General features: G+C 53.0%; 1 protein-coding gene across 1 annotated transcript in view; it reads right to left on the bottom strand.

Annotated features, from left to right (window-relative positions):
* Positions 1-426: 426 nt before the first annotated feature.
* The window catches only part of PAX5 (paired box 5), a 171,539-nt gene continuing 145,105 nt past the window's right edge, over positions 427-26,860 (bottom strand). The window contains exons 9-10 of the mRNA XM_061201136.1: positions 7,444-7,530; positions 427-503 (exon numbers count right to left, since the gene is read on the bottom strand). Of these exons, the coding sequence (XP_061057119.1) occupies positions 427-503; positions 7,444-7,530 (164 nt within the window). The remainder of the gene's footprint in view (positions 504-7,443; positions 7,531-26,860) is intronic.

Here is a 26,860-nt window from a genome sequence, read left to right as displayed (position 1 = left end):
CCTCGGGCCCACAAAAAAGCAATAAGGTATTTACACAGGTGCTGTTGAAGCAACAAAAGCAAAAACTCTCCTTCCCAGGCCTGGGGCAGGAAGACGGGCGGGTGGTCAGACAGCTAGGGGGCTGGCAGGTTGGGCTGGGGCTGCAGTTGTCTGCAGAGCAGTCTGTTGGTTTGTGGAGACCCAGTCACATCAGGAGAAGCTCATCAACTGACTCTTAGAAATGGACGGGTGTCTAGAAAGTCCAACAGTCCTACCATAGAAGCCCAGAATCCCTGGCAGGAAAACAGGGAGGGAGTTTCAGGCAAGTGGGGGGTTGCTGGGGGACGGTCTCATTGGGCCCCTCTGGCTGTGTTTGGAGGGGGCTGGGAGGCTATGGCCTTCAGTGATATGTGTCATAAGTGCTTGGCGCCTGCCTGGCTCCTGGGGTCAGTGACGGTCGTAGGCCGTGGCAGCTGCGGGTGGGGCGGCTCCTCGGGCAGCGGCGCTGTAATAGTACGGGGAGCCTGGAAGAGACAGAAGAGGCCACGGAGGTTGGAGGGAGACCCTGTGCCCCCAGCTCCGTACCGGGGGTCCCCTTTCCACCAGTGTCCCCTGCCTCTGTCCCTTCCTCCCCCTCCCCCAGTCCAGGCCACTGTCCTCTCTCACCAAGATCTCAGTCCCTGATCATGGCCGCTGCCTGGTCATAGGTTTCAGGGCCCCCTCACCAGCTAGAGCTGGGGTGGGCAGACCGGGGCCAAATCCACCCGCCCCCCGCCCCCCCTCCCGCCCCGCGCCGCTGCCTGTTTCAGTAATTAACGTTTGACTGGGACCCAACCTTGCCCATCCCTTTCTGTATTGTCTGTGACTGCTTTCATGTTGCTACTGCAGAGCTGAGTACTTCAATAGCGACCACACGACCTGCAAAGCCTAAAATATGTACTATCAGGCCCTTTACAGAAAAAGTTTGCCGGTTTCTGAGCAAGATGATGAAAAGTCATCACTTCGTAGTCTGGCCTGTGGAAGCTTTGTGACCTAGCCCTGCCGACCTCTGGATTTCCCTCTAGGACCACCACCCCTCTGGCTCACTCCCAGGCCCCCCGCTCCTGCAAAATCACACTCTGCAGCCATCTCAAATATACCAGAGGCCTAATGGCAGCTACCACAGGCTGAGCACTTGTGCCCCACCTTGCCATGTGCTTTACACACGTTGTCTGATTTCATCCTACGGGGCAGGTAGAGCTAGCCCATTTTATCCAACTCGCACGCCTCCGCGCCTTTTCCACGCTCTGCCTCCTGCCTGGAACACGTTGGCTGCACCTTCACCCCCTTTCCTGTCTGCTGAATAGTGCCGCCTCCTTCAAGTCCGAGAGCCCCTGTCTCCTCCTCTGGGATGCCCCCTGTCCTGAGCCCACACCGTGCTGCAGGCTGGCCACGGGCTCTGATCATCTCTTCCTGTGCTCCTTCCCCCTCGCCTGCACGGAGAGCCCCACACGGGCAGGGGCTGGGTTCTGCTCTGCTCGGTGTCCGTCGCCCGCCCCCAGCCTGGAGCCCGGCACATGGCACGTGCTCGGCTAGGTTTGCTGAGAAGATGAGCAACAGCACTGAGTGAACCAACAGTAGTCAAGACCCTGCCCATTCATTCATTTCTTTTCCAACCCTACTGGGTGCAGCACTGGGCAATAATGAACAAACGCAGGCCAACGTTCAGAGTCAGGAGGGGGATCAGAGCTCTGGGAAAAGAGCTCTGGGAATGCAAGATTATTCTGGCAGGGTCAGGCTTCCTGGAGGAAGCAGGTTGGGTTGAACTTGGAGGACATGAAGATTTGGATAGGTGAGTACGTGGGCGAAGGGCAGGGGGCAGCCCTGCTTCCTGTGACCTCCAGACAGAGCCAGTGTGGGGCCTTTTGTACCGATGCTGGGTTCTTCCCACTGTCTCGGGGCTGCTCTCTTTAACTGCATGCTTTGGATGAGGCCTGCCAGAGCCCTGCTCTGTGTTCAAACTCCTCTCCAGGGACAAAAGGGTCTGGGGGGCTCAAGGGGACGAGCAGATTCTCAGAACCACAGAAGTTAGAGACACTAGGCCATCTCTTCCTTTTACAGGTGGGGCTGGGGGTGGTAGAACTGAGGCTCAACGGACCACTCATGTGCCCAAAGCCACAGAGCCTCTCAGGGCTAGAGCCTGGCCTGGAATTCTGGTTGTCGGCCCCTAGTTCAGGACTCTTTCTGCCATGACACAGTTCACAGCCTGTACAGCTATGTCGGAGGGCCGTGTTTATCCAAGTGGATAGCAGCTGGGGTCCTGTCAGCCACTGTAGACCACGTGTCTGCTGGGGCAGGAGTGGTAAGCTTCTTAATTCCCCAGGGGAGGTGACTCATACTTATTCTGAAATCTCACCCAAATCCAAACCAATCCTGGCAATTCTCCCAGATGCCATAACTGGGCACCAAGGCCTGAAGATTGCCAGTCAGGCTCTATCGCTCCTGGCTGAGTGAACTTGGACAAGTGGCTTCACTCCCCTGAGCCTCAGTTTTCTCATCTCTAAAAGCGGGGTCACAGTGGGGCTATACGAGGGCACCACGAGGTAAGGATGTGAAGGTGCTCTGGAAATGGACACTTTTCTAAGCCCTTTATATACTTTCACTCTTTTAATTTCCACAACAATTCTACAGGTAGGCACTAGTATTGCCCCCATTTAGCAGATGAGGAAACTGATGCACAGAGAGAATAAGTAGCTTGCCCAGGGTCATGCTGCTAGGAGGTAATCAAGAGGGCAGGATTAGCATGTGCCACCGCCCCTCCAAACCCAGCCCCATGTAGTGGGTATAATTCTCCCTCTCCAGCCCCCAGGAAGGCAGTAATGGCTCAAGCAGCAGTGACGATGGGGGAGCAGGCAGTGCCTTGCTGTGCTGTTCCGGAAGGTATGGACACCAGTGCCATGCTGAAGTATTCCCAGAGATGGATTTTTCTGCTGCCTTCTGTCACCTCCCTGGCCGGAGCCCTGACTCAGACGCCTGGCAGCCTCCTCTGCTCTCTCTCCTGAGGGAGGGGGCCAGTCACCCACAGAGTCTCTGCAGTGCCAGCCCTGCGTCCTGCCTTCAGGGCCCAGGTGAGAGGGAGGGGGCCAGTCACCCACAGAGTATCTGCAGTGCCAGCCCTGCGTCCTGCCTTCAGGGCCCAGGTGAGAGCGGGTGTGTGTGTGTGTGTGTGTGTGTGTGTGTGTGTGTGTGTGTGTGTGTGTGTGTGTGTGTGATGTGAGGGCCAGCCCCGTGGGCCTGGGAATGGCACAGGAGCAGGAAAACCACAGGGGCTGCCCCCGCAAATGAGGGACGGGAAATCCTGGCTTGGGCCTCAGAGTTTCCCAGGGGCCAGCTCTCACCCTGGGCTCCGACTCGCTTCCCTCTCAAAGCCTAATCTCTTGGCCAGGCTGTCCAGCGACCCCAGTGCGAGGGCCCCATGGCAAAAATCAAAAACGCTTGCATTTACCGTGAGAAATGAAAACATCACCTCACAACGCGCTCTGTCTTCCTGGTGCCCATTAGACCTCCATCTAGAATAAACTTGTCCTTTCTTCTGTCATTTTTCCTCTCTAATTCACATTATCATCAATTTACTTCTTGACACAGTCATTCCGGGCTCCTACTCGCTCTCTAATCCCTTTACAGTGGCCACAGGCGCTCCGGTTCTAATCCTAATTGACCGCGGCGGCCTTTCTTCCTGCCACCAGCTCGCCGCCCCGCCTGCCCGGGGCCCCAATGGGATGCTGGATCCCGGCCACCCTGGCTGGGCTGGGCGTGGGCAGACCGCAGGCAGCTCCTGGGGAGGAGGCTCAGCGGGAAGGGAGGCTCTCCTGCAGCTTCGTTAGGTGGCATTGCCCATCCAGGTGTGGGCAGGGTCTGTGAGGGTCCCACCTGTTTCCACAGCTCCCACTGATCTAGCAGAGCACAGAGGCACCTCAGAGCAGGTTTCCCCGCTGGCACCCTCCCCAAGTAGCAGAAATGCTCTACTTCTCCAGCCCAGTGGGAGTCTTTCAGCTAAAGCCCTGAAGACACTGGGGGAAGGGCAGGCTGGTAGATGGGAGCGGGCCTGGAACTTATTTGCAAGACTATGGCAGAGCAAGCCTGGCATCTCACTCATCTTCAGGAAAGTGGGATCACCGCATTCTGGGCCTCAAGAGAGCATCGGGTTCAGCTCCCGCTTGAATGAAGCTGCCAGTGGCCACTATCCTCATTTTACACCTGAGGCAACTGAGGCCCAGATTGGTTGATGACCTGACCGTGATTCCCCAGGTTACAGACTTGGGCAGAGCAGGGGCCATTTCTCATGTTTGTAACAGCCCAACATTGCTTAAACTTTTCTTGCGTTTGCAGAGTTTTCTGTGGTATGAGGCCTGCCTCTTTGAGTTAGAAGTCAGAACTCATTCTCCCAGTTGCCTTTGCTGCCAGGGCACAGGGGCGTCACCTGGGCCCTGCCAATTAGAATCTCTTGAGTTTGACCTCAGTTGGGAGGGGAGCAGCTTGAGGAAGTGGGCTGACAGCCTCTACCTGCTGGAGGTGGGTACAGAGGCAGGGCAGAGCTCTCAAGCACCCCAGCTGAAGCAGTAGCACAGAGCGGGCTGCTTGCCGGTACCAACAGTGGAGGTGTATATGCTAGAGCAGCCCTGGTGTTGTTCCTGGCTGTGTGTCCCATGCCTGTCTCTTTGGTCCTCCTGGAGATTCTGGGAGCCCCCAATATTCCTTAATAAATTCACTTTCTGCTTAAACCAGCCAGAGTGGAATCTGTTGTTTGCAACTGAAAGCCTGACAGATAAATACAATAACCTGGCTTTCAAAAATAGATCAGCGCTGTTCTCATGGCATACAAGGTCTGAGTATTTGGGACTCCTAGGCTTGTTACTATGGAGAGGTGAGCCTCTTTTCCTGGCTGTAGTACTGTTCAGACTGAATTGGTCAGGAAAAGTAAGAGTACCACATCACACACTGATTATGAATACAGGCTCTAGAGTCAGAGTGACGGGAGTTTGAGTTCTCACTCTGCTCCCTGCATGCTGTGTGACCTCAAGTAAGTTAATTAACCTTTCTGAGCCTCACTCTCTTCATCTGTAAAGATAATATTGATACCTTGTGCCCCCTAGGACTGTTGATAGGATAAAATGAGGTAACCCCCATGAAGGGTTTTGCCCAGTGCCTGAACAATTAGCAAGTGCTCATTTAGATGAACAGAGTTTTGATTCTTTTTCCTCTTCTCCACACTGGTTCTGGCCGCCCTCAAGTCACTGAGCACATCCCAGCCCAGATACACTTGCCTGAGGCTCTCTCACCCCCAGCCTGTGAGCTCCCTGGGACATTGTCCACAACTTTTCCACACCAGACACATAGTCCACGCATATAATTGGGGATATGAACTGGATTTCACTCCAGCTTGAGCAGCAAAGGCCTCGGATGTGGTCTAGTCCCCTCCTCCCCATGACACCCCCTTGGGGTCCTAGCTGCCCGCACAATCAGGTGCAGACTTCTCAGTGTGGCATTCAAGGTCCCCCACCTGTGGCCCTACCTCCTACTCCATCCCTTTGCTATGCTTGCCTGAGTGGCAAGCTCACTTCTCTGATTCTTGAACTCCCAGGCAAATAAGCCTATCAGATACCTCATAAAAATTAGAAAAAGCAGCATACTCCTGTGCCAGGGCTTGGTGCTTTGTGCCATGCATGGGCTCGATTTCAGCCCCCACTTGTCCCCTTGGGCAGTACACGGCCATATGTGGAGGCCCTAGGTCAACATGGCCTCATTGGGGTCATATCCCCATCACAAGGAACCCCTCCTGCAGCCTGGCCCAGGCCTCCTTTGTGCCACATCCCCTGTGGGTCTCACAGCAGCGCTGGGACCAGGGCTCTGTATGAGGTCGATTTGCAGGGAGCGGCTCCCAGGCTCAGGCCTCCTGACCCATCCCTCCACCCCAACCCCTGCCGAAAGACTCTGGTTCAGGGTCAGCGTTTGCCTCCTGACACTGACAACTGGGCCAACTCAGAACCCAGGGCCTCTCAGGGGGGTTGTTTAAGGAAAAGCATTAAGTAAGCGGAGACCTTACTTCATACCTAGAAGTAATTTTTACCAAAACCAAAAAAGAAGTCTGAGCAATCAGTCCACAGATTCAGCCCCTCCAGGAAGCCACAGATGGCAAGAACCCAGTCTGCTATAAAACGAAATATTCAGGCACAGGGCCTGGAATGCTAGTTGGCATTGTTCCTTATTTCACCTGAAGTTTTGCATGCTACACCAAAATGCTTTGGGTGGCCCAAGGCTCAAACGCATGGAAGGACTGCAGCCAGGAAGGGATGGTGTCTACGTCATTGTCTGTCCTAATCACCAAAGCAGGTTGGGGAAGGGGCCAAGGCTGTGATTTCATGGCCTCCTTCGCAGACCCATGCCTAGCAACTTGAGTTTGAAGACACCAAGTTCTTGCATTTTTGATAAAGTCTATGTTTCTCAGTCCTGAAATAATTCAGGATCCAGGGAATTAACAGGTTCTTAATTAAGCAGGCCTTGTTAAGCTGTACAGATAAACCTGGATGGTCTCAGAGGCCCTTCCATGCCTGACCTTAGTGGAAATTCCTCAGCTGACTGCTGGGGAAAGATCGGTGTTGCTGCCTGCAGGCTGATTCACTGGCTCTGCCCCCAGGGTGTGTGACATCTGTGAGCCCTGAGCCCCTGCTTCATGCTCCAGAACCTTCAGCTCCAGCTGGCACTCACCAGCTGGTCTCATGTAAGTTCATTGCAACAAAACAAAGGGCTCTCCTTGGCCTTTTGAGGGCTGAGTTAGCCCTGCTTGGTCTTTGGGGTGGCCCAAATATCTTTGACGATGTACACAGATCAGGCTGGCCCCAGCCATGGACCATCTGCAGTCTGAGGCCTGGGCAGAGTCTGGGCACCAGCTGAGCTCGGAACGGCATGACTTGGCAGGCCTTCAGCCACAGGGCAACCCATTTCTAATGGAGCTGGCTCTAGTGGTGTCCATGGCAGACATCACTAATCAATATCCATGCCTCAGAGTCCTTACCAAGACAGATAGCCACTACCAATCAATCCAAGTTGGTCTCCTGGCTGCTCTTATTTAGAGATTTCTCACCAAAATATTCAATGATTCTTAAGAAATATGTTACTCTTGGGCAGGCACTTTTCCTACCTTTCTCTTTCTCCCTCAGTGGCCTTTTTAAATCTGTTCCCCTTCTGTGCCATTTTCCCTTATCCACTAAAACATCTGGGGGAGGGCTGAGGGCACAAGCAGGGCTGGAGTGGTGTTTACTGTCCTGAAGCCCCATCACAACTCCCACGTTGCAAGCATCTGGGGAGAGCTACCCACCCCACCTCAGTGATTGAACCTGAGGATATTGAGGGACCCTGGCCCAACGAGGGGGCCCAATGGGGCAGCCGATGGCTCAGGGGCCCCACAGGGCCTCCGCCAGTACTCACCAAGCAGCCCCGGGTTGGGGAACCTCCAGGAGTCGTTGTACGAGGGATATTGAGGGTGGCTGTAGGGGCTCCCGGAAAACTCACTCCCTGCATGTGGTGGGTGGGGAGAGAAACAGGAACCAAATGTCAAGTCAGGTTCGGAAAATGCCAATGGCATTTGCCTCTTTCATAAACTATGGGTACTTTGTGTAACCAATAAAGGCAAGTCCGGTCCACCCCCTTATCAAGTGGACAGCTGTCATTGGCATTGTCTACATTTTCCCCTATAACCTTTTTCTTATTAGTGGGATTGAATACCAACCTCTCACATGTGTACCATTGGATTACCATGTGCCAAGTGTTCCCTGGGGTTATTGGCCCATTTTATAGATGGGAAGACTGATGCCCAGGGTCTCTCACAAAACAGCCTGGATTCACCCAACCCAAGTCCAAAGGCCCAACTGCTTTGTTCTCAGCAGTAGCCTAAAAAGCCACTCAACAGCCAGCTACCTATACAACTGCTGAGAACCAAGCAGTCTGGGGCTTGGGACTTGGTTCTCAGCGCTGACAGAGGCCACTCCAGGACCCGAGTGTGGATGCAGTGCCACTTCCCATGTGTTTCCTGAGTGGCTCTGGACTGGGAAGCCAAAGATGACCCCAACTCTAGTCTAGACCTCTGTGCTGTGAATCCAGAGGTGACTGCTCCCCAGGCCTCAGTCCAGTGGGGAAGATGAGACATAAACTCAGGCCCCCAGCACTTTGCTGAGATAAGGGACAAGCTGAAGGGCTCGGGGAGCACAGAAGAGGGACTGGGTGGGGCCTTCTGGGCATGGGGAAAGGACCAAGAGCTGCAAGCTGCGCCAGGTGGAGAGAGCAGTGGGTGTGGGCGGGCAGAGTGGTAATTGAGGATGGTTCACTCTTGCCCAGCTGTTCGTGGAGCCATGATGCTTGTGTCTGGCACTTCCTTGTGCCCTCACTTCCAGCCACAGGAGAGCCTCTTTACCACTAGCCAGTGTCAGGAGAGGAGCTCAAAATCCCTGCCCTCAAACCTTGCTGCCCTGGCTCTGTAGCAGGACAGGCCCCTCCTGTCTCCTCCCTGTGGCTGGAGCTCCTGCGGTGTGGGAGCCCCAGTGCCTGGCAGCAGTTGTGTAGGTAGCTGGCTGTTGAGTGGCTTTTTAGGCTACTGGTTACAGAGCATGTGGGCCCAACCCTGGCAGTGGTGACAGGAGTCACACAGCCCCATGAGACCACCCTTGGCACCATCCATGCTTCCATGGATTCTTGTTAGGGATGCCAAAGGGCGGAAGGGCAGGAGCCTCTAGAAGGACAGCCAGCCAGAAGTCAGGACCTGGAGCACTGCTCTTTCTCTGGGGGCCTCGGCCCAAATGTAGGGGCCCCAGGTCTCCACCAGGTGCAGCAGGAACAATAAAGCAGGCCCGAAGGCCAGCCGCTCCCACCCCCTGGGCCCAGCCAGCCTCCTCCCCACTTCCACAGGCAACTGCAGGCAGGGCATGCGCGCGCGCGCACACACACACACACACGCACACGCGCGCACGCACACATGCGCTCCTCCTCTGGCCTCTCTGGGGGCCACTCCCAGCCTGACAGGCTGAGCCTTCCAATTCTCTGTTTTTTATGCCTCAGTGGTCAGGGTGTCAGGTTCCAGCGTGCAAGGGAGAGCGTGGTGACAGTGCTGGGCCGCAGCAGCCCAGCCTCTGCATTTCCATCAGCGCCACGGCACCTCCTCCTCCTGGGGGGTCGGGTGGGGGAGCAGAGCCACAAGCCGCCTGGAGAAGGGGGACAGCCACCCTCTCCCCAGGGCTCTGGACACCCACGGAGCTGCCCCATCAGAGGCGCTTCCTGACAGCACTGCGCCTGGCCCGGGGCATCGGACTACACCAGCAAAGGCCGTCTCTGCATCTCCATCTAGCAGCATTGCGCCTGTCTGCTAGGACCAGCTCCAAGGCCACCTCTTCCAGGAAGCCTCCTTGATCTCCAGCCCCCAAAAGTGCAAGTCTCGGGCCTGTTCAGCTGGAGTTAATTAATTAATTGTATCCTTGTTATCCATCCCACACCTTCCCCCCAACTCTGTCCCCAAATTGGCAAAGGGCCATAAACAGCTCCAACTCCTCGAGAGGATGTACCTGTCAGTGTTGCCCACCATCCTCGACCCCGTCCCCACCAGCCTGGCTTTCTAGAATCCCACTCAGGTACCTCTTCCTCTGGGAAGCCCCTCTCCCGCCCCTCCTGGGGCGCACCCTGTCTCCCGCTGTGCCCCACAGTGCCAGATTCGCCCTGACCTGCACGGGAGTCTCCTGTGACATGGGAGCGTCTGTCTGCAGGTCAGTGTCTGATTCCTCTCAGCACCCACGTGCCACCCACCCCCAGTGTAACACCCCGTCCACAGCAGACAGTCGGTGCTCCATGAACCGCCGGTAGCTCGCTGCCTCTACCTGTAACACGACGCTCTTGTCCACGTGGCTCTCTCCCTCACCTCCTTCCAGGCTTTGCTCCAGTGTCACCTCCGAACCATTGCATTTCCAATGGAAACTCCTTCCACTTTCCCTGCTTAACTTTTCTCCATAGAACTGATCACAATCTAACATATCTAACTTATTGTGCTTATCTTTCTTGTTAATTCTGCTTCCTCCACTAGGATGTAAGCTCCATGGGGGCAGGGAGTTCATGCCTCTATCTCAATGTCTAGCAGGCCCTGAAAACTATTTGTTAAATGAATGAAAGAATGGGAACTCCTCCCATTCTTTCATAGATGACGGCTCTCACTACTTCCATTATTAGTACCGATAGCCAGGGGTGTATTGTGCACCTGCTGTGTGCCAGGATTCAAACCGGTTTATCCGATCCATTGCCCAGGTTCCATCCACCACGCCATCCTGCTCCTGGTGGAAGAAATGAACCCCCAGGGACCCACCCTGCCTGGTGTGTTTGGAGCACTGGCATGGCGGTACCTTCGGTGGGGCCCCTGTCCTGTGAGATGCCCTGTGAGAGTGTGCCCTCTGGGTAAGGGGAGCTTGACGGTCTCTGGGGCATGAGGCTGACCTCAGGTCTGGTCCAGCCACATGCTGGGGACTCCGGGATGGTGTCATTATCTGATGTGCCACACAGGCAGCTGGCTGGGTTTAGGGAGTCCTCACCCATGAGATGTGGGGAGACCAGGTCGTCAATTGCCAAGAAAGCTGCCTGTCTATGGACCCGGACTAGCTCGGCCACAAAGATGGCTGGGAAGCAGCAGACCACCCAGATTCAAGCCCACATGCTGCCACTGAACCCTTCAGAGCAAGGGCTCTGGAGCCAGACTGCCTGGGTCCAAATCCTGCGTCTGCCTCTTCCTAGCTCTGTGACCATCAGCAGGTTACTCAACCTCTCTGCGCCTGTTTCCTCCTCAGTAGAGTCAGGACAATTAATAGATCCCACTGCACGTGGTCACTGTAAAGACTGAATGAATGATACACAGTGTCTGGCACGCAGTGACTGCTCAGCAAATGTCAGCCACAATGACAATGACCTGACTTCGGTCACCAAGGCCTCCTTGGCATCTAGAATCTCATTTAATCCTCCCAACAGTCCTGTGAAGCTCACGAGATGGATGCAACCGTCTGCATTTTATATGTGAGGAAATGGAGGCTCAGGAAGGTGTGGAGGACTTGCCCAGACCAGGAGGCAACCCCAAGTCCAGCCCCCTGTCTCCCAGCCCAGGGCCCTCTGCCCATGTGACACTGTGACACTGCCTTCCCACCCTGGGCCTGTGTCTTCCATTTGTGTCTAAAGGCCCTTCCTATCTGCTGAGCCTGAATTTCACTTCTCAGGGGCCACAGTGCTCCCAGCAAGGAGGGAGGCCTCCCCTTGAGGCTCTGTGGGCCCCACCTGATGATGAGTTTCTTTGGGTCTGGAGGCTCCAATCTCCTGCTGCGTCTCCCCTGCTTGAATTCGCCACCATCATGACACCTGAGGCTCATTCACCTTCTTTCCTTCAAATCTTAGTACCGCAGCTTAGAAAAGAGAGTCTGGTCCAGCCAAGAGAAGGTCCGGGGAAAGCACTGGGGATGCCTTCTGGGTGGAGGGGAGCATGTGAGCCAGGATGGGTAGGAGTTTGATATGCAGAGGCAGACAGGGCATTCCGGGCACAAGCAAAGGTCTGGGGTGGGATGGCCAGAGTGTGACCCCCGCACAGCCAGGTCTTCATGAGGCCCCAGCAGAGGGAAGCCATGGAGCGGAGTGGGGCGGAGCAGAAACGTTATGCATTTCTCCCTTCAGGGCTGGGACCCGGGCAGCCTTCAGACTCAGGAGGACCAGGACCTGGAGGACGGGCTGCAGGAAGTGAGCCCGTGGTCAGGTAGACCAGCAGGGAGGCTGCGGTCACAATCCAAGCCAGAGGGAACGGGAGCCTGAGGGACAACACAGCTGCAACATCCACAGGCACGAAGCGATGCTCCTCCAGCGCAGGAATGAGATTCTAAGGCATCACATGAAAACCCCACTTCTGGCTCATTGTTGGGGCACCCAGAGGTGAGGCCAGATGGCCCAAGACAGAGCTTGCACAATAGACGCTTCTCTTATGATTGCCCAGCACCAAGGACACCACGGGACCCTTGCCTCATTCCACTAACTGATCCATGCTTTGGGCATCTCTCAAAAATGCCAACCCTTTAAACTGGGAAACCTTTTCTTTATGCATTAAAAGAAAAGCTTCTGTGAGGCCTGACTGCGGTGCCAGCTCATGCCCAGTAGCTCATGCCCAGTAGGCAGTGAGACCTCCATCTGGGAAGCACACAGCACATGGACCCTCCTCAGAGACCGTGTCTGGAGGTGCTCCGACAGAAGCCCCAAGAACTCTCAACAACGAAACATGGGTCATGATCTTCTCCATCTTCAGCCCCCCAGGAGCGAGCAGTCCTGAGGAGAAAGCCAGACTGGACCTTCTGAGACCAGGCCTGGAACTGGCACTGTGAGCTGGGCCCCCGCACTGTGCTGGGCCACCAGAAAGTGGGGAGGGGGTGGGGAGGAGCCTGCCCACAGGGTGGGTGTGGGCTTCCCATGGCAGTGCTGAGAGAGAGCCTGCCCCCATGGTCTGTAGTCAGCCTGCCACTTATTGGCTGTGTGGCCTTGGGAAAGTAATGGAACCTCTCTGGGCAGAGTCTTGTCATCTTGAATATGGGCCTAATAAAATACCTACATCATAGGATTGGTGACAGGTAAACGAGATAATATTATTGGAAGAACAAAACTACCTTCTCCTGTGCCAAGGAGACTGGGGAAGCTGGGGAGTGAGGGAAGACTGAATCGGTCCCTAAAAGGAATTTTAGAGTGTTATTTATTTTTATCGCTGAGTTCTTGGATATGCAAAAGGAGGCCCAGAGCTGGGTTCAGGGGTGGGGATGGTGACGGCTCACGTGCGGTGCGTGGACTGAATGGCCTGAACTGAGGGAGGTTCTGCCATCAAGAAGGAGAAAGCGGGAGACAAAAGGAGACGTCCGTGCCCCATGGGGTGGGGGAAGCGAAGAACATTCAAGAAGTGGGCGTCTAATTCCCATTTTAAGTCACCCACATTGGGATGTAAAGCCTGCTACACACTCAAATGCCGGTACGACTGGGCTGGTTTTCTCCCCACGTGGAAATCGAAGGAAGCAGCTGCGTGCCACGTTTGGGCAGCCAGTGGGGTTGAGGTGAAAGACTGTGGTCCAAGAACAGTGTGGATCACAGGGCCCAAGAATTCCATGATGTCAGGAAGCCTGAGCCACAGGGGTGAGCTCAGTTAACCGTCCCCCCTCCAACACCCCGTCTGAGTGCAGTTAGGAAGCACCCAGAGGGAGTGGCACTCCATCTCATGATAACCCCATCCAAGATTTTAGAGCAGAGAACTCAGGGGCTCGGGGCCGAGGGACTTGGCTTCTCACTAGGTATCCGAGGGACTAGCAATCACTCCCCTCATTCCTACCCAACTCCAAGCAACTCACTCCTTCCCAGAATTAATGGGAAGTAAGATAGGCCTGTGCTCCCCACCACAAACTTATCTTACATTAAACCTCGCCAACCTCTGCTGGGACTCATAGTCCCAGATTATTTGGACTGGACAAACTTGAGAGATGAGTTCCTTCAACCTCCCCTCCCCCAAGCCACACACCAGGCAGGGCCAGGGCAGGACCAGAACACCGGCCTATTCCCAAGTCCCCGGGCTTCCACCATCCCAAGGAAGACATCACTGGGCTGGGCCAGTGGGGGAGAGAAAGTCCTCCCCTCACCACCCTCCCCACCTCTGGTATGTCTGAGAATTTTCAAACACACAGCAAAGTTGAAAGAATTTTACAGTGAACACTTGTGTACCCACTACCTAATTCTGCCATCAATATTTTCTTATACTTGCGTATCATCTATCTCTCTCTCCAGCCTTTCATTCATCTTATCTTTTATGTATTTCCAAGTAAATTGGAAACATCAACACATTTTCCCCTAAGTATTTCAGCATGCGTATCATTAACTGAAGTTCATTATTTGTTTAAAAGTTTTTTCTTTTGACGTAAAGTGTACACATAATGAAATGCACAGATCTTAAATGTACTATTGCTGCATTTTGACAAATGTATACACCTGTGTAGCCCAAACCTCTATGAAGATATAGAACATTATCTTCACCCCAGAGAAGGAAAGTTCTCTTCTGCCGGAGAAGGGGGTCTTTTGACTGTGAGAACCCAGTTATCTGGGGATCTGACCAAGTCATTCCCCCATGAACACGGAGCTCTAAGATTAGCACTGACATCGTTCCTTCTGCTAACTAGAAGAGGGCAGTGAGTACTTTCATCTGCATTGTCAGTTAGAGCAGGGGACAGTTAAGTCCTTTGTGCTTGGCCGACATATCAAGCACATTAAGGAAGTTATCAAGCGTGATGTCTTGGAGGGTATAACCCCGAACATCGAGGACTGGGTAACTGTGACTAAAACAAAACAAGGCGGGCTGACTAAATCTGTTGATGCCCGCTATACTGTCTTTTATCTCCTCATTAAGCAGCATCCGGAGGCTCACTGGGCATGGACTAACATTCCAGCCTTTTCTCCAGCCGCCCTCCATACAGAGCGCCGCCTAGCTTTGATCGCTCAGTGGAAGAAGGATCTGCAGCCAGAGCCCCGTGGCCCTAGTAACAAGGTACCTGTTGTTCTTAACAGGACCACTCACAAATACAGCGAGGTTGTGGACTGGCTAGTCGAAAACGGAATAACTTCTGAGAGACAATGGCTGCTGGAAGACAAAGAATCCTTTCGTAGCTTTCAAGCGAGCTCAACAGGGCAGCACTGGAGAACGCGCGAGCCGAAATGCTCCTGACGAAGCCGGCCGAAGACTACCTGCTAGGCAAGCTTCCAGTCGGGGACATCACCAAGAACAAGGTGTTGCAACGTTTCCAGGTGAATTGGTACGACCCCGTCTTGGCAGCAAACATCCTAGTTCGCTGGGCCCGGTGGGAGTTCAACAAGTGCAACGCCATCTGGTTCTACAGACCTGCGACCACCAGCAAGACAAGCATCGTGGAGGCTATTGCCCATGCCGTGCCATTTTATGGCTGTGGAAACTGGACTAATGAGAACTTTCCTTTCAATGACTGGGTAGATAAGATGGTGATTTGGCGGGAGGAAGGAAAGATGACTAGTAAAATTGCAGAGTCTGCTAAAGCCATTTTGGGTGGGTCGGCCGTGCGGGGTTGATCAAAAATGTAAAGGTTCTGTGCAAATTGAACCAACGCCTGTACTTATTAACAGTAATACATATAAGTGTGCTGTGGTTGATGGGAACAGCACTACCTTGGAACATAAGGAACCTTGGGAGGAAAGAATGTTCCTTTTTAGGTTCACAGTAAAACTCAGGCATGATTTTGGGAAAATAAGTAAATGGGAGATAAGAGAATTTTTCCAGTGGGGCCATGACAATGCTATACCAGTTGAACCGGTGTTGGAGGTTCCTACAGGTGCTAACAAACCCCGCTTACCTGAGACCGCTATGTATAGACCAGTTGTAGTTTCGGTAGCGAGGGGATTTCCATTGCCTTGGTGAGCAGTTCCTGAAAGTTCCCCACGTCAGCTGGAAAGTGCCGACGTTCCCCCAGCTCCTCCCTCGCCCCCTGCTGCATCTGCTGAATCAGCAGCTGACACAGGGATATAAGGGCCCACCAGGAGGCAAGGGAAAACACACCAGAGGAGTCTCTTGACCTGTTCACAGTGTGCGCTCTCGACACCACTGGTCTGGCTGGAATAAAGGCGAGGTGCCCAGGGCGCAAGTTTAGCCGTGACAGAGCTGTCCTGTTGTGCGAGGAACATAAGGGGTTGGCGAAGCCGGTGGCTTTGGATCAATCTAATAAGCATACGCGGGAATATCACACGTGCGTGGCTCATCACAGTTTTGACTGTTATGAATGTTATCCTTTCGACCCCACTGAGTTTGATTTGCCTGGTGATGGTGACTCGGAACAATAAATGAGTAAAACACAGATATGGCTGGCTTCCTAGGTACTTCTGAAGAGTGGTACGAGCGGGCAGCGGCTACTTGGTGCAACTCAAAACCTGGACGCGCTGTCCCTGAACCAAACCAACAGCAGCCGCGGCTTCCAGCTTTGTCTGGATCTAGAGGACGACCTAAACACTCTGCAATGGGTCTTGTCCTCCCTGGCTATAAGTACCTTGGCCATTTTAACGGCCTTGCTAAGGGCCCTCAGGTCAACAAGGCGGACGCAGCCATGCGAGTCCATGACCTACGACAAAATAATCGAGGAGGGAAAGAACCCTTATCTCACTTTTAATTCAGCAGACCAAGAGCTGATAGACTCTTTCCAAGGAGATACCTCCTTTGGTGGAAACCTTGCCCGAGGTGTCTTCCAGGCCAAGAAGCGCCTGCTGACACACATGGGCCTCACAGACACACACCCCCTCCCCCCCACAGCTGCTAAATGTCCCAAGGTCGCAGACACCAGCCCTGGAGAGCCCAGTCTCCCCGTGGGAGGACGAGGAGAAGAACGTACCCCTTTGGTCCCCCGTGGATCCTCTGGAGGGGCTACCACGAGAAGCACAGGAAGCAGTAATTCGGAGATAGCTACACGAGACACAGAAGTTTCAGATGCAGGCGGCGGCAACAGAGGCATTGGAGAGTCCTCAGGAAATTGGCATGTGATTCTCAATGGCAAGGGAATCTCGTCACCACTCGTTCCACCAGAACTGGGGTGCTCCCCTCCTATGACAACAATCTCTACAAGCAGATTAAAGGCGATGCCTCCGACATGTCCTACTTGGGTTACAGCACCCCTGGGCCTACCTCGACTTCAACAGATTCCAGTGCCACTGGAGTCCCCGAGACTGTCAGCGGCTCATCAACAACTACTGGGGCATCCGACCAAAGGCTTGTAGAATCAAAATTTTCAACATACAAGTTAAGGAGGTCATGGAGGCAGCAGGCACAAAGACAATTGCCAATAACCTAACGTCAACCATCTAGATTTTTGCAGATGACACATACCAGCTGCCATATGTGATTGGAAATGCCACTGAGGGGTGCTTGCCCGCTTTTCCCGGTGATGTTTTTATGTTGCCTCAGTTCTGGTACTGCACTGTGCATACGAAGAGCATAGGGAACAAATCCCCTACTCCACGCTCAGCTTTTCATTGCCTAGAATACTTTTCCAGTCAGATGCTTCGCACCGGCAATAATTTCAGTTTTCAATATGCCTTTGAAGACCTCCCTTTTCACTCTTGCTTTGCACATAATCAAAGAGTGACTCATCTCTCCAACCCCCTTGTCGACCAGTACCTATATGGGTTCTACCAAACTTCAGCAGATGGCACAATTCAAACCACAAAAATTAAGAAGAGTAACTATGGGCAAAAATACACCAACTATGAGCCGGGCCCGTGGCAATGCATGCAGGGGTTCTCAACCAATAAAGAAAACAACCAACCTAACATGTCTGCAGAGGACCAAGCAGTGGAGAATTGGTTGGCAAATGCAAAGAGCTTTTGAAGGCCCAGACCAAACGGCAGGAGCAACTGGAACGACAATGCAGGGAAGGTGGTGTGGATAACAGCTTGATAATGCAGACCACCAACAAAGCACCTACCCCACATTTCAGCGAAGAAGGTGAGACTGAAACAACAAATATCTATGCAGCTACTTCTGGCAGAAAAATTCCATCGAGTCAAAACACCCCCAGCAATAAACCACAAAAGGAAGTGCCCTTACATATGGGTGTACAGCCTGGTCAGGTATGTATGGATAAAGACATCTATCTCCAGGGCCCTATTTGGGCGAAAATTCCTGACACTGATGGCAATTTTCAGCCTCATCCTAACATGGGAGGCTTTGGGTGCAAACATCCACCTCCGATGATTATGCAGAAAAATACTCCAGTCCCTGCAGAACCTCCTGCGGCCTTCACTGAAACGCCTATTAAGTCTTTTATTAGTCAGTATTCCACTGGTCAGGTAACAGTGGAAATTGATTGGGAGCGAAAATCAGAATCCAGCAAACGCTGGAATCCAGAGATCCAATTCACAAATAATTACACCCCAACTGATTGGGCAGAGTTTTCTCCTAATGAAAAGGGAGAATACAATTATTTTCCTCGCTTTATTGGGTCAAGATACCTTATTAAGAACCTGTAACCCTGATCCCTCTATAAACCGTGTAATTCCTGAACCAAATATAAGTGTGTGTGTATTATTTTCGTCTTTTGATGTTTCCCTTTTATCTGGTTCATTCATTCATGGTCACGGCGGTGGCGGGGGGTGGGGTGGGGCGGGGAATGGTGGCTGGTACAACCGGAAATCAAGATTGCATCAGACGGAAGTGATGCAACTGGCAGCACATCACTGGACCGGAAACACGTCATCAGAAGGCAACAGGGCGGGGCTAGGGTTAGGGTTAACCTCACCAATGGGATGTGCCAGGGCCGCCCGATTGCTGAAAGGCCCCTGAGTGGCAAATGGAAAGCTCTTCCAAAGCTACTAAACAGAAGCAAGCTGAGGAATAGATGTTCTCTCCTCAAAGGCCCAGAAAGAAAGCAGAGGCTTAAGAAATTTAGGATAAATGGTGGATTTTCCCAAAACAGCACCATCTTTCAAACATAGAAGAGCTGGCTGTAAAAAAGCAATAACTATTGTAAAAAACAATAACTAGGTAACTAGAAAGGAGTGATTGAAATTAAAAGTTTAAAGGGGGCCACAAGAAAAGGCACTGAATGCAGCTGTCCTGGAGATTCCAGGGCCAGGAAAATCGTCAGAATCAGAGATGTTTTCAGTTTCCCCTTTGCTAAAAGCTCAGAGATGGCAAGAAAGTCAAAAATTCTCACTCTCACTAAAATTCTCAGAAGTGACAGGTAAAGGGCTCAGTGTAGCTCTTAATTAACCCAAAACGACACCTGCCAGATGATGGGGATTTGCAGAGCGCGCTGGGGGCTGATCCCATCTGCAGATGGTGGGCTCCCACCTCTGCTCAAGACCTTGGCCAGCTGTAATTAACATACAGAAAGTCTTTCAAAGTGACTTCACAGCCAAGTTCTATTTCTGAAGGATTCAAACTGGGCTTTGAGAGAAAATCTCTGCAGAGGAAGAGGAGGAAGAAGGAATGATTTGAAAAGGACCGTGAGACTTCTGCAGTCCTTCCCTGTGGTTTTGTAGAACTGCATGATGATGCCCCGTGGCTCAGGGGTCAGCGGGTACCTGGGCATATACAACACTGTCTATGGCCAGAGTGATCCTGACCAGAGCACCCAACACAGGCACAGCCAGCCTTTCAAATATATTACATATTATTTATATAATCACATTATATAATATACCACATACGTTATTATAATATACACGTGTATATACGCTGGATATATACATACACATATACGTGTGTACATACAATATATATAACACACGTATCCACAGATATCCATATGCACATGCACACACATGCAGGATTCTGGGGCTCCGTCAAGCCTCTCTGAGTGACCTTGATCAAGTCTTTTCTTCTCACCAAGACTCAGTTTTCTCATCTGTAAAGACGGTGTGTACGGGAGAGATTGAAATAACTGACCTCAAAGGGCTTTCATGGCTCAGATCCCCCCTTTCCTATCTTCCCTGCACCCACCCCCAATCTGGCCCCCTTGAAGGCCAAGGTTTCTCAACTGTCTTCTCTCCAGAGCAAGACCTTCCTGGGCTCCCAACGGAGAAAGGAAAACCCAAGCAAACTCGGTAAAGGTCAGCCCTGTCAGCCCGGACAGCCCAGCACACAGAGCATCGATCTGTTCCTGGGAAAAACCTCTTCTCCCACCAGCTAGGCCAGCCATGAAGCCCTTCAGAAAAACAGAGAGAGGAGAAAAACCAAGGGAGAGGGTGAGAGTGAGGGGGAGAATGCAGAATGTCTCATTTCTGCTTCTCTGGAGCGCCGTGGACTTTGCATTAGATGGTGGTGCTGGCTGGGGCACAGCGAGACGGAGCTGAAGACCGGGGTTGAGTCGTGGCTCTTCCACCATGAGGCAGTGGAGTGACCATTCTGAGCCTTGACTTGGTACCCAGTAGAGAGGAGGCTGCTGTGCCTTCAGCCCACTTCCTGTTGTCTGCAACTCCAAAGCCCCGAATGCAGGGCCCCTTCAGGGAACTTAGGGGAAACAAGGCCACAGTCACATTACAGCGCCTGCAACACAGACGACAGGACGTGCACAGACCCCACCTGCTGGCCACCCATTAGAGGCAAGATTGGGGCCCCCGAGCCACGCGGGGCCGACAGAAACATACTGCTGGTCTGCTCAGTGTTGTTTGGGTTTTGTTTGTTTGTTTATTCCCCACACTGTGCATTTCTTCCCTGGCTGCCTAGTGTTTTAAAGGGGCAAGTGTGTCATCAGCCACAGAACAAGCAATATACAATTGTCTTGTTCCCGATGCTGATTTCCCCTCTTTCTGTGACGTGCCTGGCCCCTGTAGGTATTTCCGTGTGAGACCCATGGCTATGCTATGACTCACATTGAGCACTTCTGGTTCAATTTTAATCTGTTCTCTTGGTGTGGTATTATTGCAAAATTCTGTCTCAATGCTCTCATTTAAGCAAACAATGCACAAGACAACGTAATGTCTCACTAGGGTGCAAGACAACACCTGATTTGTGAGTATGTGTGTGGAACTGGGGAGTTCCTGGTTTCTAGCGTGCCCTTACCTGGGAGTGCCCACAGGCAACACATGTGTTTGGACCAAGCCTGCAAGGTAATGCCCAAAAGCCTCATAGTGGCATTCAAGGCCCTGCAGGGTCTGTCCCAATGAGCTTCCCAGCCATACCTCCCACTGCCCCATTGCTCTTCATCTGAAATGCCACCTTCCTCTCCCTCCTCAGGTCCAATCCCCCACCTTGTCAAAACCCAGCTCAAATCCCACCTCCTCCAGGAGGCTTTTCTAGATTGATTGTCCTCACTTTCCTGTGAGCCCCCAACCCTGGGTCGATCCCTGGCTATGGCCCAGAGCACTTCCTGCCTAGACTCAGGGTGGTTGTGACCCTATCTTGCTTCCCCTGTTGGTGAGTCTGTGGCTCCTCCTTGAGGGCAGGAGCCAGGACTGATCATGTGTGACTGACAGATCCCAGTGGCCCCGGCGGCCCCCCAGCGCCTGGCTCCACCCATAGTACAAATGCTGGCTGAGTGAGCACTGCGTGTGTCTGACAGCCGTTCCTTGAGCCAGGTGCTTTCAACGTCAGACAGAAACAGATCGTGAAATTATGCTACAGAGCATTAGTGAAACACTGGTCCTTGCTCTTTGATAGAGGCATGAAGCATGAGACAGAAAGACAGACAAAGGCAACAAAACACACAGAAAAGAGAGGTGGGCTATGTCTGCTGCAGGGGCCAGGGTGCAGGTCCCGCAGGTGGAAAGGGACACTGGATGGGTGCCATCCTGAAGGGCTAGGACCCCCATCAGGCCTCTCTGGGCCTCCCTGCCACATAATGACAGCACCAAGGTTGGCTCACTCCAAAAGAACAAAGAAGTTTAAAAAAAATGAAAGAGCAAAAACCACTGATAGTTACAGCTCAGAAACCAGGACCAGACTGCATTCCAAAGGGCCAAAGCTGGGTTGGAAAACTGGGCAGGTTTTTTCCTGAGAACTCATTTGGCCATCAGAAGATGCTGGGTCTGGAAACCTGAAGACTTTCTTTGAGTGACCAGGAGGTGGCCAAAAGCCCCCATTCCAAGCCTAAACTGCCAGACTCCAGGTTCTACAGGATTCTGCGGGAATAATACTGAATTGCATTCCCGAGAAAATCCAGCTCACACATTTGTGATGGATGTCTAATAAATTCACAAGAATTCTGTTTATCCATTCAATTCAGCATTCACAGTAGCTCTATTCAGAGCTCTCTGCTAGGCCCCCTTCCCCCGACTCGGGATGGTGCACAGGCCCCGTATTCAGGGCACACCCTGCATCTAAGAGGCTTCCTTAGACCCAGAACTAGGCATTTAGGCACCAGCAAATGGTGAGGAGGACTTAGAAGCAGAGCAGAAGTTATCATTTATTCTGGCTGGGGTATCCAGGAAGGCTTCTTGTAAGAAGTGACTGTGATCTGGGCTTTGAAGGACCTCGAAGCAGCATCATTTAGTGGGTTACTGAAATCTGTTCCTATGCACCTCCCACCAGCCCTGGCTGCATTCTGAAGATCAAAGTGCACTGCCACTGTCCCCATGGAAGGGAGCCTGGGGGCGAGGAGGCAGTTCCGCAGGACACAATGTGTCCTGGTGTGGAATGGGCCACAGAGGCCTGACTCTTATCTCTTTCAGCTCCGTCAAGGCAACTGCCGATGAGGCACATTGACCGATAAACCCTGAAACCCTTGGATAGCTCTGAACCACATCATGACTTTTGTAAATTATGGTAAAAAGGTGGGCACTGATATTCTGCACAGGTAGTGAGAGCAGCCGTGGCTGCCACTCTGTGTTGATAACTGAGGCGATGGGGAAGACCATGGGCTTGGAGCCGGTCAGTCCCTGTCAAAACCCCTCGGCCACTCAGCTGAGTGGCCTTGGAGGAGTCACTTTACTTCTCTGAACCTGAGGTCATTTGCAATGTGGCATTGCAGCATTCACAGGACTAAACTGTATCAACGCATTTCAAAGTCTTCTGTGAATCAAAAAGTGTTCTACAGACGTGAGGGGCTATTTGATGCTTAACCCAGGCCTTGGCACATAACACACGCTCTGTGTGACAGTTGAAAAAATGGATGCACTGGGACTTGTTTTTAACGAAAATTATATTTCCAGATGATTTTCTCATATTTCAACAAGTGCTCCAAATTCTTGATTATAGGGGAAGTCTTGAACTAGGAGTCAGGGCCCCAATCTTGTTCTGCCTCTACCACTGTGCGACCTTGGATATATGCCTTGGACGTTCACTTAGCCTCAGTTTCCCCAAGTGAACCATGGCAGGTGGGAAGTAGACAAGATTGGTTTCCAATCTCTCTGCACTAAGGAACACTTTTTCTCCCGGACTCCTGCTCAGTCGCCCCTCTGCTTGCTTAAATGATGAGTCCAACCCCATGCTCTTTGAAAGTGTTCTTTGAGGTCTTTTTGTGGGCAAATAGACAATTTCCACCAGGCTGCCTATACAGCTGAACAAGCCCCCAGCCCCAGTTACCAGCTCCCAGACTCAAAAAATGGCCCCAGCCCCCTGCAACTCAGAGGCTCTCTCACCTCCCGGCACATTCCCGGAGCCTCCTGGGATGCCTTCTCTCAGCTCACGTCAGCCCAAAGCTGAGTTACTTTCCTGTGGCCGAGACCTTGGCCTGTCCCTCAGAGCAGCCAGGGGTCCTCCTCTGAAGAATCGTCTCCCCCCTGGCTGGGCCTGGCTCGGCACGGAGGCCTGAGCGTCCTGCCGCTGACTAATGAGAGGGAGGTGACGGTGTCATACCTTGCTGGGAAGTCACAGTGCTTGTGCCGACCCGCGCCGCCTGCCATCAAATTTTAATGTTGCTGCTGACAGATTTATGGAATGCCTCACCAAGTGTTTGTGAGGAGACCAGCCAAGATTTACCTCCACAATTACTACCATGATGTGCAGGCTTTGCTGTGTGCCGGGAACTTGCAGCAGAGCGGCCCGGAGCCACAGTGCACCCCGAGGATCGCACTCAATTCCGCACACCTTTCCCGCTCCCAGACCCAAGGGTCCGGGGCCGGAGGTAGAGATGAATCAGACTCGGTCCCTGCCCACCAAGAGAGCTCGCGGTCCGCGGGAGGGGGCAGCACACACATCAATTACTCAGGTCCTGGGTGGCTGGGGACCAGCGCACAGATACAGGGAGAGAGGCAGGCTGGGCTGAAGAGGGGAAGCGGGTTATTTCTCTATCAGAGTCAGGGTCAAGGACGGAGCCAAAGATGGGGCTCTGCGGGGCCATCCAGCTGCTTCAGCTCTCCTGGTCACTCCTCTGCCTGGAAGGGCTCCGGGGCTCTCCATCCCTCCCCACTGCTAGGCTCAGGGTGTCAGCACCCCTCTCCATCAGTAGCTGTGCCCCCCATTCAATCCTTGGGGTGCCCTCTCCCGAGGCTGATGGAGTGGATGTAGCCTCCCAGCTCCTCACCCTTCCTCACCGTGTCAACGAATCCCTTGCTCTTTAAGTTGTAGGGCTCTCCCTGAGCAGAGATGCGCCAGAGGGCAGGAGTAACGTGCAGTGATCCAGGCCCGTGTTCTCAAACCTTGCTACCTGTTAGAATCATCTGGGGAGCTTTAGGAAATCCAGACGGCCAGGCCACACCCCAAACTAGTTAAATCAGAATCTCTGGGGTGGGGCCAGGTATCAGTATTGGTCTGAACTTCTGAGGTGATTCCACGTGCAGTGACTTTGAGAAGTAGTGGACAGGCACTTGCTACTCAGAGTGTAGCAGCATCGGCGGGGAGTTTGTTAGAACTGCAGCGTCCTGGGCCCCAGTCTAGTTTTACTGAACCAAATCTGCTCCGGAAGATGATCCCTAGGTGGTTTGTGTGCAGTAAGGTTTGAGAAGCACTGACCCACGTTAAAGAGTTTCCCAGCATCCTCAGAGGCACACTGTGTCTAGTCCCCCGGCCCTCTGAAACCAGCCCCCTAAGAAGGCCGGCCTCTAAGAAGGTTAACCTCCCACAGCTGACCGCTAAGAGGGGCCGGCTGGTGTGGGTGCACTGGTGGGTGGCTGGGCACCTGCCACAGGTGCTCAGCAAGTTTGATGAGGCACTTGTTCTGTGGAGGGAGCTGGATCAGGACACCCCTCAGGCCAATTCTCACAACTGTCAAGGCTGGACCGGAGGCAGGAGCCCCAGTGAGGTCCCGTCTCCACCACAAACTCACTGGAGCAAGGGTCTTCCCCAGTTCAGGCCTCAGTTTCCCCATGGGTGAGAAAATCAGCCCTGAAGTTTGCTGTGCCAGTGGAGTCCTCTTCTTTCTTAAATTCAACTGACACTTTCATCCATGTTCTCTGTGACCCGCCCACAGACCTGGCTGAGACGAAGCTTTGTGGGGAGGGACCTGGGAGAGGGGAGGGGAGATGTCTTTGGGGGCCAAGGAAGGAAGAGTGAAGAAGCTTCCTAAGGGAATAAATGCAGGGCGAGGTGGGGGAGCCCCCAGGTGTGCTGGGGAGACCTGGTGTGTGTCTACCTTGATGCCAGGCACACAGCAGACGGTCAATGCTTTATCCGCCTATTCATTCAGCAGATGTTGGCTGAGTGCCTACTGGATACCAGGCACTGCTCTGGACACTGAGAATATAGCCGTGAACAAAACAAATGTCCCTGTCCTCGGAGAGCTTACATTCTAGTGGTACAAACAGATAATAAATAGGAAAAAGTAAAGCATAGAGTGTGTGTTAAGGAGAAAACATAAGGAAGTGATAGGGTGGCTGGGGATGGCTTCACCAAAAAGGTGATCTTCGAATAAAGAGGCAAAGGAAGTGAGAGTCACCACGTGAATATCTATGGGAAGAGCACTCTGAGCAGAAGGAACGGCAAGTGCAAAGGCCCTGAGGCAGGAGAGTGGGTGGTGTGTTGGAGGATCAGTGAGGAGATCTGTGAGGCTGGAGGGGAAAAGTGAGGGGGGGGCAGGTAGAAGATGAGGTCAAGGAAGGAAGTGGGAAGGGGAAGATCAGGTAAGGACTTTGGCCTCTACTCTGAGTGAGCAAAAGAGGGACATGACCCAACTCAGATTGTAACAGGCTCACTCTGGCTGCTATGGTGAGAATGGACTCAAGGGGGCAAGGGTGGCACTGGGGAGACCAGTAAGGAGGATTCTGCATATATTTACTGAAAGACTGACCTACCCACAGAGTGGGCACCTCCGGCCATTTGGAGCTTAATGCTATGGGGCTGGGAAGGGCCAGGCTGTGTGGCCATGCAAGCAGGTGGTCAGCTGGCCAAAGCCAAGGACACTCATAGGGTGAGGCCAGATATGGACTGCTGGGTAGAGGGCGGCACCTTGGATTCCAGTCCTGGCTCGGCATGGCCCTGGGCCAGCCCCCTCCTCTCACTGAGCCTATAACAAAAGTGATAACCAAGGGCACCCACAGGTTTGTGGTGAAGATTCTGTGAGAGTGTGGATGTACCAACTGCAGGTAAACTGAGGAGGGGTGTGGCGGCGGGGCGGTCCTGTCTTGTCCTGCCCACACCAGAAACGCCACAGGCAGGAGGGCGATGTGTCCCGATTCTCCACTAGGGGGAGCCTGGGCAATTCCTCCTCCAGCAGAAATGAAGTTTGCAAGCATTCATCCTGTCTCATCCTGGGAATTGCGGAAGTGCCCAGGTCCCGGGATGAGAATGTCCTGAGCTGTCCTCCTAGCCTGGGATTCTGTGTCTGGGGGGCTAGTCCTCTCCAAGACATGTGCTGAACAGCCCAGCAGCAGCTACTGAGAGGTCGCTACCTGGAGACCTAAAGTTCCATCAGGCTCAGACCGTAGCCCCCAAATAACAAACCAAAGAGTAGGTGGAAAGGAAAAGCCACCCATGGCTGAAGGCATTTGGCCTGAGGTAAGCAGGATGGATGGCTTTTAGTTCACCCCTGCACGTGTTTGTGTGTTCACTTCCTCTCTTGGTCCACACATTATTAAATGTGGCTTCTCAAACCTTCACTTAGCGTCTGCCCTGTGCCAGGCTCTGTGCTGGGTGGTGCTGTGATGCAGCAGACACTCACGCTTATGAGCCTCCTTTGCCCCCCAGACAGCCAGCAGCCAGCTGGCGTTTTGAGTTTCTCAGGGTCTCTCTCACCTCTCCGTTTATCTGAAGGCTAAAGAGTTCTAATAAGATTCCCTTAAAACAGACAAAGGGGAAGGACAGCCCTGTAGGGATGAGTAGGTTGTTCACTGCACAAGAGCAACCAGCTAATTGGGCATGTGAGGACTGAAATCCAGCCCCCTCTCCACTTGCCATACCCTGAATCTTGGAGTGGGGCTGCATCCATCCACCGGGAGG

This window comes from Eubalaena glacialis, chromosome 9 (assembly GCF_028564815.1).
Source record: "Eubalaena glacialis isolate mEubGla1 chromosome 9, mEubGla1.1.hap2.+ XY, whole genome shotgun sequence".
In the NCBI taxonomy this organism is placed as follows: Eukaryota; Metazoa; Chordata; class Mammalia; order Artiodactyla; family Balaenidae; genus Eubalaena; species Eubalaena glacialis.
The sequence above is the reverse complement of the archived record's forward strand: the minus strand, read 5'-3'. Positions and strand labels throughout refer to the sequence as shown.